Source organism: Varanus komodoensis, unplaced genomic scaffold (genome assembly GCF_004798865.1).
Source record: "Varanus komodoensis strain SLA01 unplaced genomic scaffold, ASM479886v1 scaffold106, whole genome shotgun sequence".
NCBI lineage: Eukaryota > Metazoa > Chordata > Lepidosauria > Squamata > Varanidae > Varanus > Varanus komodoensis.
The window spans coordinates 603,048-615,734 of record NW_025335301.1 but is presented as its reverse complement, the minus strand read 5'-3'; the positions used below and the strand labels follow the sequence as shown (position 1 = coordinate 615,734).

General features: G+C 57.5%; 1 protein-coding gene across 1 annotated transcript; it reads left to right on the top strand.

Moving 5' to 3' along the window:
* The first annotated feature begins 204 nt into the window (after positions 1-204).
* HES2 (hes family bHLH transcription factor 2) lies at positions 205-4,740 on the top strand. The gene is made up of 4 exons (XM_044419671.1): positions 205-285; positions 470-565; positions 1,361-1,454; positions 4,481-4,740. The coding sequence occupies exons 1-4, from the start codon at positions 205-207 to the stop codon at positions 4,738-4,740; spliced, it is 531 nt and encodes a 176-aa protein (XP_044275606.1).
* Positions 4,741-12,687: the final 7,947 nt, after the last annotated feature.

Sequence of the window (12,687 nt, the reverse complement as noted above, 5' to 3'; positions counted from 1 at the left end):
GGGAGCGCCCACTCCGCTTGCACCAGATGGGGCTGAGAGCCACGCTGGGCTGGGCTGCGCTGGGCTGGGCGTCCCTCTGCGACGCTGGCGGCGGGGTGGGGCTGGGCGGGTGCGGAGCGCGGCATAAAAGCGGCCGCCGCGGGAGGAGCGGAGTGGGCCTCCTCGCTCTTGCACGGGTGCCGGATCGCCGCCCCCTGCCCGCGCATGGCTCCGCTCGGCCCCGCAGCGCCGTCCAGCCACGGCCCCGAGAGCGGCGCCACCCGGAAGGCGGCCGAGCTGCGCAAGGTAAAAGGAGAGGTGCCTGCGCTGCTGCCGGCCCGGGCCGCGCTCCTGGGGGCTGCTGGCGGCCAAAACTTCGGTGGGGATCGGGCAAAAACGTGGCGGCAGTTCGCTGTTGTTTTGCAGGACGGGCCAGAGCGAGCCTGGCTGCCTCTCCCGCTCCCCGGACTGACGCCCTCTTTCCCCGCAGAGCCTGAAGCCGCTGATGGAGAAGCGCCGCCGCGCGCGCATCAACGACAGCCTCGGGCAGCTCAAGGCGCTCATCCTGCCGCTCATCGGCAAAGACGTGAGTGGCTCGCGCGGCGCGGGAGCCGTGCGGGAGCCGGCGGAGCGCGCAGGCACCCCGGGGGCGGGCGCTTCTGCAGCTCGGCCTCGCCTGGGCCGGGCCGCCGCCCTCCAGATGCCCGGGACTGCGGGTCGCCATCCCGCGCGTGAGCCGCCCGGGGGCTCTCCGGACTCGGCCACGCGGGCCTGCCACTGCACTGGCTCTGCCGCAACGTGCCGCGGGCCGCTTGGAGGAAAGGACCTTTGGCCGGCTGAAATGCAGCCGAGGAGGCGGCGGCGGCGTGACCCCGAACCGGCTAACATGAAGTGGGAAGCCCTGCCCCACCAAAGGAGAGACCTGCTGAGGCCCCTCTCGCTCAAGGCACAGCCAGACTCGAACGCCTCAGCATTGCCTCACCGATTGCCCTTTATGCCAGGAACCATGAGGAGCAGCTGGCCATTGCCTGCATCTGGGGATGATGGGAGTCGCAGTCCAATGCCCCTGGGTGGCTGCAGGTTGTGGAATGCTCTGTGCACTGCTTTCATGATGCAGGGTTCCTCTCTGAAGGTGCCCACTGCTCTGACCTCCAGCTGACTGTCTGGAGAAGTGCTTCCTTCTGTCGAAGTCCCCCTGGCTCTGCGTCCACGGCCCACCCCGTCCCCGCAGCCCTGCCCCCAGTGGGGAGACTGCCTGCCCTCTGTCCCCAGTGCCTCGGCTCCCTTCCTGCAGCTCTCTCCCTGGCCCTGTTTCCTGAGACATGCCTGCCTTCTGTCCTCTTGAGAACCTAGGAGCAACCTTTCCTCCTTTCCTCTCCAGGGCTCTTGCTGTTCCAAGCTGGAGAAGGCTGATATCCTGGAGATGACTGTCCAGTTCCTTAAGGAGCTTCCACCCACCTGTGTGTCTGTCGCCGGTAAGTGGTCTGCCTTCTGCCAGGGCATGTGGCCATCCTTTGGCTTCTCCTCCCGGGTTCCTCCCACCTCGGCTCAGCTGCATGCAGTGGCAAGGCAGGTGCCAGAGGGGAGGACATTTGTGGGGAGAGGCCACGGCTTTGCAGCTGTCCTGCCCCACTCCCTCACCTCTCCTGCCTTTGCCTGTCCTCCAGAGCTGGGGCTTCCCTGCAGCCAGGTGAGTCCGGCTTTTCTCCGAGGAAGACTGCCCGAGTGGAGGCAGGGCAGCAGCAGGGGCGCGACCTCTGCACACGGCAGCTTGTGGGGCTGGCCCGGCACCTCCAGTTAGGGAGGCCTGGGAGCAGGACTGGGGAGGATCCCCAGCCAGAGAGATGTTGGAGTCTGGGCTGCCCAGAGGAGCTGGGACTACAGTGGCCATTATCCCCAGCCAGCATGCTTCCCATCTAGGGATTATGGGCATTGCAGTCCAGCATACATGGATGCTGCTGGGTCATGGTTGGCTGTTGGAGCCATTTGTGGGAAGGATTTTGGCCTGGCTGGGAATGATGGCAGTTGTAGTTGGCCGCATTGCTGCCGCTTGGGTTGCCAGTTCATCACTGGACTGGGCTGACCAAATAGCGCTCACGTCGTTCAAAGGAGTTTTGCGCGATTGTCCCTGGCAGACCTTTCGAGGCTCAGGCCGTTGGTTGTGGCTGCACCCTAGACAGGACCTTGGATCTGGGTAAGACGAGGCGTGAAGGGAGAGTCGCACACGCGTTCTGACCGAGATCTGTGCTAGGATGCCCAGCGTGGCCGGAGTGGCAGGGCCCCCCCTCCACCTGCACAGGATACAGTGGCCTCTGCAAGGAGCACCATGAGCTCCAGCCACGTGACGCCCTCGTGCCTCCGCCGAACCCCACCCTGGTGCCCCCCACACATTTGGGGCTGCAACCCCCAGCCTTTCTGGCCACTGGCCATGCTGGGCAGGGGATAAGGGGAGGTGTAGTCCAGCACATCTGGAGGAGACCAGACTGGTGCAGGCTGATGCATGTCCAGGTGCTTTTCACAATCACGTCAACCGCATGGAGGGAGCTTTGTGTTCCCAAAGGCCACACGCTTTAACCCTGGCACACTGCGGAGGGAATGGCGGAGGGCAGAGCCGGGCACGGCAGGCATGGCACAGGAGTCCCTCAGCAGCACCTCGCTTCTGGTCGGGGCCTTCATGAGACCGAACGTGTCCTTCATTGCCCGGGAATGAGGCCTGGGAGGACGGGGGTCTTTTGTGCCAGCTGAACGGCTCGTTTCCTCCAAGGCACCTGGGAATCCAAGTCCAGTGAGTTGGCAGGGCAGGGCAGTTAAGCATCACTTGTTTGTGGTCTGCTACTGCAGTGGAAGAGGGAAGGTTCATGCAGACTCTTATGTCTTCCTTGAATATACATTAAAATGCACATTATTTCACATAATTCTTAGTGTGCTTGTACGTATGCCTACCTGGAAAAAGCTCCCCTGAGTGCAGTGGGGCTTATTCCCGGGTGAGTGTGTAGGGTCGCAACCCTGGTTGAAAGGCGAAGGATCCGTCAACCAAAGACATGGCCCTGCCCATGCATGGACAGGAGCAGAAGTCCCAGACGCGCCCGCGGGAGCCCGCTGGGTGCAGGCGGCCCTTTTCTCTGCCTGGACTCATGCAGGGTTGCACCTGAGAAATTCTTGGAGAGACCTGGTTCCGGAGGCCCCATTTTGGTCTGACGTGGCCACCAGGCAAATGACAACGAAAAGGCAGAAGTGTGCCAGGTGTAACTTGCAAGTCCATCTGAGTCTGCAGGTTTTACTTCTGCAGACCAAATTCTAAGGCAAGATGGAGCAACGCCGAAGAATCATTGTACCGTTGCCGCTTCCCCTTCCATGATACGAGACCGGGGCCTTGGCTCCAGAAGCATCTCCTCGGGCTTCAGTTCTGCTTCCCAGGGACGGGTGCCTGTCCCACTCAGCCCTGAGTTTCCACTGGTGGCAATGGGCATTCTGCCTCCCTGCGTTCAATTGCTAGGCAGGGACAATATCCCAGGGGAGTTGCAGCTGGGGAGGGAAAGGTGCATTCTTTCCTTCCCACATGCTGCCGCCTTCAGCCCCCCAGGAGAGTCCCTGTGGTCACGCCCTGTCAAGTCACCACTGCCTTTGGCTGACCTGCACACTCCTTCACGGAGCCAGCCATGCCCCACCGGGCCGCCCTCGTCTTCCTCTGCCATCGACACGCTTGCGCCAAGGTCTCCGTCTGCACGCACATCGGACCTCTTTATTTAAACGCATTGTAATTGTTAGCTTGCCTACTGATTTTATATCTTTGGCCAGGGCATTTCCAATTATATTGTTTTTGTATGATTATATGTATTTATTTATTGTTGTAAGCCGCCCCAAGGCTTCGGCGAAAGGGGCGGCATAGAAGTTTACTAAATAAATAAATAAATGGGTGGGAAATCAAGCAAAGTAGGCCCAGATCCCAAAGCAATGGAACATGTTTGTTTTAAATTCATGTAAATCTCAGCAATTATTTCTAAATTTGTTTAATGTATTTCTGTACCTCCCAATAACCAATTCTTCACAAGTATTCTTAAAACATAGTGCAGAAATACGATAAAAATAGCAAAAACATAAACTAGCCCGAGAAAGAGCATCAAAACCACACACTTTTTCTAATATACAAAACTTTAGAACACAGTTTAGCAGCTTGAACAACTTGAATGCAAGCTAGACCTGCTAGCGGCCGGCACGCGTGCCCAGTCATGCCGTTCAGCACCTGAGACGCCATTCTACAGAAAGGCGTCAACTCGCATAGGCAGCCTCGTGTCCCCGCAGTGCCTCGCCTCGCCTCGCCGTGGCCCTGATGCAGCATCTAATGCTCTCCGAGCCGTGCCTCTCCCAGCCTGTTCCGTATGCGGCAGTCGATGCTCAGCTCCCACGATTTGCCCCGTTTCCTTCCCGGTGGGCTTGGAGAGAGGGAGCAGTGGGAGGGGGGTTCTGAGGCCAGCTGCTTATGCTGTTCTTTCGCACACAGGTGCTTCCGACAGCTACTGTGAAGGTTACCGGGCCTGCCTGTCCCGCGTCGCTGCCCTCCTGCCTGAGTGCCCCCTCCTGAGCCGAGACATCTGCAGAGGCCTGCTGGCGCATCTTCAGCAGCTCAGCAAAGACCGTGGCGGCTGCTCTCGCGAAGTCCCCCACCCCAGGGGCTTTCCCCCGTCCCCCAGAGGGGCCCCGGAAGCCTCCTCTGCACCCTCTCCCCTGGCCCATCCACCAACCCTCTGGAGGCCCTGGTAGCACCACAGCATGCCTCGGCTGGAGAGAGCACCCCGTGGCGGCGTCTCGGGGGAGCGCTGGAGCGTGGCCCTGTGCCGCAAGAAGAACCGCTTCAGGAAGAGCTCGCACCTGCATCTCTGCACAGCGCCCTGCTCTGGCTGCCCAAGCGTCCAGCTCATTCCGCCATGAGGAGGAAGCCTGCCGTGTCTCTGCATTACATTTCATTTTGAGTGATGGCATGTCGGTCTGCGACAGCAGCCGAAAGCCTCCAGTTCAGTCTCTGGCATGCCCAGATAGCGGTGGGAAAAACTCCCAGTAAGCAATACTGAGAAAGATGGATAAAAGGATAAGGCAAATTCTCACAATCCTGGACAATTCAGGATCACCTCCTTCCAGTCAAGGAGGCATATGTAGAACAAGGACTCAGGGTAGAGTCCTCTGAGGCTGGGCAATTTCTGATAGTTAACGAATTCAAAGAGTAATTCAAAGTCATCAGTGGCCTGTGGGAAAACAGGTATTGGGTTATGCATCTGGGCAGCCTTAAATGCTTTGGGCATGTCTGGCCTTTGCTGAGGTGGGGCAGGAATCTCCTTTCCACCTTCCTACAGGCTTCATTGTTCCACCAAGCTCAAGGGGGAAATGGAATGGCAGCAAACACCACATCTTGTAGAACTGTCTTTTTCATCTGCTCTGTGACTTGCACAAATTTGGCGCATTCTGAGCCAAAGATCAGACAGCACTTTAATCTTGTATATATTAGTAGCTTTGATACACAACCATAAGAATAAACCACTTAGGATTTGGGTTTTTTAAGTGTGATGCTAATTATATTTTAACACATCTGTCAGTGTGATACATATAGAAACATAGCAACAGAGCAAGTCAGAAGGGATCTCCTGGGCCATCTAGTCTGGCCCCCGGCTCTAGCTGGCTCCTCTTATGGCATGCCTACTGATATAGTCAATATATTTTTAATTCTCCTGTCTAGGGAAATCTTGCAATATAATCTTGCAATCTCTTTTTAATAATGTGGTGGTTAATTGCACTATTAATTCTTCTGGGGGAATTTGTCCAGAGCATCTTCTTGGATATTTAAAATTATGTGCATCCTGCTCCAGCAGACCCCAAAATCTGGCAAAGCTGGGAAACCACCAAATGCTGGGCGCGGGGAGGGGGGGGCACAGGGAAAGGAGGTACAGTTTTCTAGGAAAATTGTGTGGGGGCAGATTACTACTGCTCTGAATGACTCTGGTGCACCCACAACTGGAGTATTGTGCTCAGTTTTGGGCCCCTAATTACAGGAAGGATATAGCCAGGTTAGAGTCAGTGCAGCGTAGGGCCACAAGGTTGGTGGCCGGTTTGCAGGGGAAGCCGTATGAGGCGAGACTGAGGGAGCTGGGTCTCTTCAGCCTGGAGAAGAGGACTCAGAGGGGATCTGTTGGCAACATACAGCTATGTGAGGGGATGTCACATGGAGATGGGTAGAGACGTGTTCTCCCCTGCAGAGGAAGGCAGGATGAGCTCCAACGGAGCAAAGCTCAGGGAACCAAGGTTCCATTTGGATGCCAGGAAGCACTTCCTGACAGTTAGGACCCCGAGGGTGTGGAATGGGCTTCCACGAGAGGCCGTTGAGGCCCCACTGGTGCGGGTGTTCAAGGATAGGCTGGACGTGCACATGGTGGGCATGTCGTGAGCAGAGCTGGCTGGTGCCGGAGGTCAGACTAGATGGTCTGGGAGGCCCCTTTTGACTCACTCTGTTTCTGTGTTTCTATTTTGAACCCACGTGGGCTGATTCAGCACCCTTTCACAAGGGTAAATTGTCCCAACTATTGTAGTTTGGGTCCAGATAAAGAGAATTGCAGCTTGCACTGGTGGTAATGTGGGTGGTGGCAGAATGCTAGGTCCCCAGCATGGCATCCTCAAAACTCTTTTTTAAAAACGCTGTTTTCGTATATCCATGTGGGTTTGTATATAGCCAATACACGCAAAATACCCATGGATGAAACTGCAGCAGGCGCAGCCCTGCTCTTTCTCTCCCCACTCCTTTCCTTGCCACTTCCTGCTTCCCCATCCCTGCTGCCCTCTTTCTCTTCCACATGCTGCTCTGCTCCACCGCCAGCCTGCCGGTCACTACCCTTCTCCTCCCTCTGCACACGTCTTTTGCAGCGGCAGGCCCTGCGGCAACCTTGATGGCCCAGGGGCCATGCTGCCCTTCTCCCCTGGTGTTGCTTTAGAGGGAATCCCTCTAGAAAGGCTGCGGTTGGCAGCAGAAAAGAGGCAGTGGTCCTCTCTGGGAATCAGTGCCACACATGTGCGTGCACACACGCACACAGAATTTGCACCTGCAAAGGGAAGAGCTCAACAGTGCATCCTCTCCTCCACTGTGGGAAATGGAGGAGGAGGAGGAGGAGGAGGAGGAGGAGGAGGAGGAGGAGGACTGGCTTCCAGAAGGAAAAACGCTACTGGGTAAGGCGTACTTTTGCCATTTAATCCTCTTCTTTCAGTGCCACTGTCTGTCCAAGAAAAACAAAAGGCTGCCTGAGCCTCCTGCATCACAGCAAGTTTCCTGGAGCCCTTACGCAGCAGACAGGCAGAAGCGGCAGCAGCCGCCGTGCTGGTCTTTGGCCATCTCCGGATGCCCACTGCCGTCAAGACCGGGAGCGCTGGCAGCTGGACCCACCTGGGGGTGTCTCAAGCTCTTCCCCAAACATGCACCGGTGAGGCTTGGCGCTGGAGCCTCGTGCGTCTGTGCGTCTCCCAGGCCGCCTCCCCCCCCCCCCCGCCCTCGCAGCAGGCTGTTGCTCGTTCAGCTGCCTGCCTTCAGGTAGGCCAGTCTCCCGCTGCGTGCGAGGGGGTGAGTTCATGGCTGGGCTGGGCTTGGCAGCGGCCCCTAAGCAAGGCTCAGCCTGTTGCCCTGACATGCCGCGTCAGTGGCACCCAGGATCCTCAGGGAGCTCCGTGGGCTGGCACCTTGTTCCCTGACTTGCCCAGCCTTGTTCCCTGACTCGCAGGTTCCTGCTGCTGAACTCTGTGGCTAACCACGTCTTTACGTGGGGGCGGGGTGCGACAAAGATCCTTCGGGGCTGCCTCTCTCCAATGCCACTCCCCAAGCAAGAATCCTGCACCAGCGAGAAAGTGCCACGGTCTCACTGCAATCATTCCTCCATCCACCTCTGAGGCAGTCAGTAAAGGCTATTATTCTAAAATGTGCAGATGTGTGTGCCTTTTAATTAATCAAATGAAATAATGAGTTCTTATTCAGAATTAGGCACCTGGATTTTAGGGGGATTGAACATGCCTAATTCAAGAGTCTGATTCCTCTGAACATGCATGTCCACTCAATCTGTCTTCTGCATCTCTGCATGAGTCAGTGATCTGGGATGACTTTCTTCCAGTCATGAATAGGGAGTTGCGTAGATCCATGGATGGCATGCAGGGCCTGCGCTTCTGGGTGCAGCAGCAGTTCCAGGTTTTGAGGAGTCAGTGGCCAAGATATTCTCAAAGAACTCTTACCCTTGGCAAGGGTGTCCCGTCATTGCCATGCCTGCCAGCTGCCGCCACCCCTCCTCTGGCTCCAGCTCATGCTCATGCCTCTCGCTTGCTTGCCCAGCATTGCTGTGGCATCTGCTCCTCTTCCTCCTCTCGGCCACCACGGCTGGGCCAGAGCAGGCGGCCTGTGAGCAAGGGGTTGCTGAGAGGGAGAGGAGGAGCTCCGACCCGCCAGCCTTGCTGCAGGGCAGGCCCTTGCCCGGGGTCAGCCATGCCTGCGTGGGCAGCAAGGTTCTCTTGTGGGCTGGTGGTCCTTTTCGCCACACAGGAAAAGTCAGCTTTTAAGGGTGCAGAAGTGCGACGGCTCTCCGGAGGCGTCTGCGCCACGGACGGGCGCCAGGGCTGTGCAGCGCAGGTCGCTCACTCACCCGTCGGCACCGCGCAGGCGGGGAGCTCTGGGAACAGCTGTGGGCAGCAGGGACCTGCCAGCTGCTGCCGTCGGGCGACCCACAGTCAGACGCTTGCCATGACCCGGAGCTCCCTCTGGCAGAAATGCGAAGCGGGGTGGCCTGGCGGCACTGGCCATGGCAGCAGCCCCTCCGCCCCCAGTCCAGGCCCCCCCGACATGCCCCCCACAGCCCCTTTCAGCGCTCATCAGGTTCTTGTTTGTTTGCTGGAATGAGATGCTGCCTGTTTTCTTATGAAATAAAGTACACCACATCACTCTCCCCCTCCTGCCCTCAGTCTTATCCCCACAACAACCCTGTGAGGTAGGGCCGAGAGTCTGTGACTGGCTGAGTCCCAGACCAGCACTCTTAACCACAAGACCCCTGGCTCTCAGGGTGGCCTCTCCCAAATGCAGTCTTATTTCTTAAGATGACTGGAGACTATTATTTTAAAACTGGGAGGTGGGCAAGTTGCCAAGGGATGCTGGCATCTTTTCTGGGGTCCAAGAGTCGTGTGGAGCATTGAGGCAGCTTCTGCTCTGGACTTCAGCCCTGGGCAAGTGGCTTCTTTTGTAACTGTGCCAGTTTTGCCACCTGAGCTTTGCATCGGCCATGCCATTTTGGGAACAGGCAAGCTCCACCCCTGGCAGCCACATTGTAAGAACATGCTCTACCTAGCGAATGCGCACTGACTGAAGTGGACTGGGGACCCCTGTACAAGCCCTACCATTTGCAGCAGCCTCCCCTGCGTCACCCGGCTAGGGGTGCTGGGAGTTGTAGTCCAACACATCTGGCAGGCTGGACTGTGGCAGTGCACTCCGCATGGGGCACCCTTGCAGAATCTGCCCTCGCAGCTCCCTGCTGCCGCCCGTTTCCTGACACAGTTCCAGCTCAGGGGCAGGGCGCCTCTGTGCCCACAGAAGGCCCTGGGTCCAGGCCCTTCATCACCCTTGAAAAAGGAAATCAACTGGCAGAACCAGAAAATCCTCTGGCTCTGAGACTGTGGTCCTGGGGGATTCATGAGCCAGTGGTCCAACTTTTTATCAGGCAGATGCAAATACTCTTGCCATGACTAGCTCTGAGCTGACCCAGGATGACCCCTCTTCAGACAAGGACCCAGAACTCCCACATTCAGTGGGGCAGTCCAAGCCCTTCAGCACTAACCGGGAAGATGCTCCCGAACCCAGTCTTCAGGGAGGGGCCTTAGCAGGCTTGTTGCTAGAGGCCCCCTGGAAGGACCCTCAGCTGCACACCTGGCTCCTCTCAGTGACACAGAACCTCCTTCCTGCTCCTGTAGGAGGGCTACCTATCAGCAAGATGCTCCTTGAGAGCAAGAGTCCCCTTGAGAGCAGAACAAAGTGCCTGCAGCTGGAACAGGGCAGAGGCCCAGAGACTAGACACTGCAAGCCTTCTGCTGAAATCAGCTGCACCTTTCAGCTTGGAGATGCATGCAAGGGGCTTGCTCCATGCCTGACCCTTCAACTGGGCTTGCTTCTGGATCGCTTATCTCAAGGTCTTGCTCTTTGGGTTCACACTTATTTCTGAATGTTATTGTGCTGCCCTGGACTTCGGCCTCCACTTCCTGAGCGTCAGTCAGTAACAGGCATTGCCCAGAGAAAAGGCTTTATTCAGGTCTGAGTCGGCATGAGGAGTGCACTGCAGTGCTTCTGGGCCCGCTGCCCCCGACTCCTGCATGCCTCCACTTCACTCATCGCTCGTCCACATCATGAGCTTGGACTGGGCCTCAGCAGGCTGATTTGGGTGAGAACTGCGAGGCCTCTGCTCTCAGGCAATCGCACCAGCTTGTCCTTGTTTTCTGGGTGTGACTTAAGGTGCTGGTTCTGATCCTGGGGGCCTAGGCCAGCACCTTTGCCGAAATGAACCCAGACATTCATGCAGCTCTGAAGGGAAGCAGCATCTCCACCAGCCCAATTTCAAGTGTAACTTCATTGCGCAGGGACTAGAAGAAATTCATGCAGAGATCAGCCTCGCCTGATCTGGTGCCCCTGCTGATGTGCGGGACTGTGGCTCTGCCATCTCTGACCATTGCTCATGCTGACCGGGCGTTGTGGTTGAAAACATCTGGGAGCCACTGGGTTGGGGAAGGGTTCCCTAAATGCACATGACTCCATCTCATGAGCCACACAGCAGGTTCCACCCTCAAAATTTTACATGCACAAGAAGACATGTGCCTGTTTGGTCAGAAAAGAAGTTCAAAGCTCCTTCCCTACTCGGCCATGGAACTTGGAAACCTTTTTCAGTCTAAACGTACATAGGACTGTGCTCCAGGAATCTTGTTTAGCCGAAACAACAGGTGCCCTTTGGTGAAGAAAGCCAGACGTTGAAATGTCATGCAGATCTGATTGCAGATTTCATCCCAGTTCTGGGCTCCAGTGCTCAGCCCTGAACCTGAGGCAGGGTTGACCTGATGTGGCTGCTTAATTAGCACCTGTTCACCTCTGCATGCTTCCTTTCCTGAAAACCCTGGGCAATTGTGGAGCTGTTTCCCAACTAAAAAATGACAGACCTCTGGGAGGAGGCATGTAAAAACTGGCATTGTGGAGCAAGGAAGGACCTAAGCTTCCCCATGCCCTCTTTCCTGATTCTTGGAGTTCTCTGCGTTCAAAAGAGACATGCAGAAAATAGGACAGAAAAAACGCTGCCAGAGGGCAGACCGTTTGGCACTGAAGGCAGGCCAGCCAGGGAGCTCCTGGCTGTTGAAAGGAGGCTCGGGGGTGGGTTCAGCCTGAGCCGCATAGAGGCCCCTGGTCCTGGAGAGGCTGGGTGCCACAGCTTGGGTGCACTCCTGGGCGTGGCCCTGCACCCAGGAGCGTGTTGTCCACTGCACTGGTTCCTGGGGACACCTGGCCACATGGCGGCTCTCCGCGCGGCAGCTAACTCGACTACCAGGCACTGGGGACCAACCGTGTGCGTGTTCCCATCATGTCCTATTTGTGGGGAGACTGCGTCCCACAGGGACTGCTGTGGGGAGAAGCACACTGCTTTGGATCCAGCCAGACTCTCGTGACCAAAGGCGTCCCCTCTCCAACTTCTGCACGTGTCTCTTCGTCTTTGGCTGAAGGAGAAGAGCGCCCCCACCAGCCTGTGAGGGCGTGTGAAGGAGCCAGCGCTGGTGACCTCAGGCCCTCTGCTGCGGACGAGCACGTGAGGCTGAATCCTACCTGTACTTGGAGAAAAGGCCCAGATGTCCTGGCTGGGGCTGTGCCTGAAGGAGCTACCCGAGTCAGGGGCATGATGGAGGCCCCTGTTCCCCTTCAACGGTAGCCCCAGAGATGGGCTGTCCAGCCGCTGAAGCTCTGCTCTCCTTTGGACCTGGAGGCAAAGCTACACCTGCTCAAACGGCCTTGTCAGTGCTCCCAACAGCACCGTATCCCACACTCGGGGGCTGCGCATGGGTTGTCCTGCAGTTCTTTCCGAATGAGTTGTTTCCGAACCATGGGTCATCATGTGGCCCGAAGCCAGCTGCACTAACAAGCCAGGATTCGATGACCAAATACAACCCATGAAGAGAATCTGTGCCTAGTTGCTGGGTTGTGAACCTGGACTGCTCCTCAGGGTATTATCAAGCTGGGTTCAGATGGCGTGGCATTTCAGGCTTCAGTAAGAACCCGCATGCAGCCATCGCATTTGGGCTGTCTGTCGTGCGGCCCGGTCATTACTGTCATTTAAAGGGGCAGAGAAGCAGAGCAGTGGGTCTTGTGCACCCCTGGCTTAACGAGCAGGAACACTCGGCCCCAGATGCGCCCCCAGGGGAAGAAGAGTCGCTCCCGAAGAAGGCCCCCAACTCCTGCAGCACCTTCCCCAAGCCGGTGCCTTCGGGAGCTCCCGGACTGCCACTCCAGCCACTCCGCAGGCTCCCAGGTCTGGGGAGGCCGGCGCGGGCAGGCGGCCCCGGGCGCCCCAGAGCGGAGCGGAGCGGCGTGGCCGCGGCGGCGCTCGCCCTGCCGGCCACGCCTCCCCGGGCGGGAGTGGCAGTCCGGGAGCTCCCGAAGGCACCGGCTTGGGGAAGGTG

What these genes read in the sequence shown, in the direction of transcription:
- HES2 (XM_044419671.1), top strand. Translation starts at nt 205, where the DNA reads ATGGCTCCGCTCGGCCCCGCAGCGCCGTCCAGCCACGGCCCCGAGAGC. An exon ending in TGCCGCTCATCGGCAAAGAC is followed by an intron (nt 566 to 1,360) that starts GTGAGTGGCTCG and finishes TTTCCTCTCCAG; the next exon opens with GGCTCTTGCTGTTCCAAGCT. An exon ending in CACCTGTGTGTCTGTCGCCG is followed by an intron (nt 1,455 to 4,480) that starts GTAAGTGGTCTG and finishes TTTCGCACACAG; the next exon opens with GTGCTTCCGACAGCTACTGT.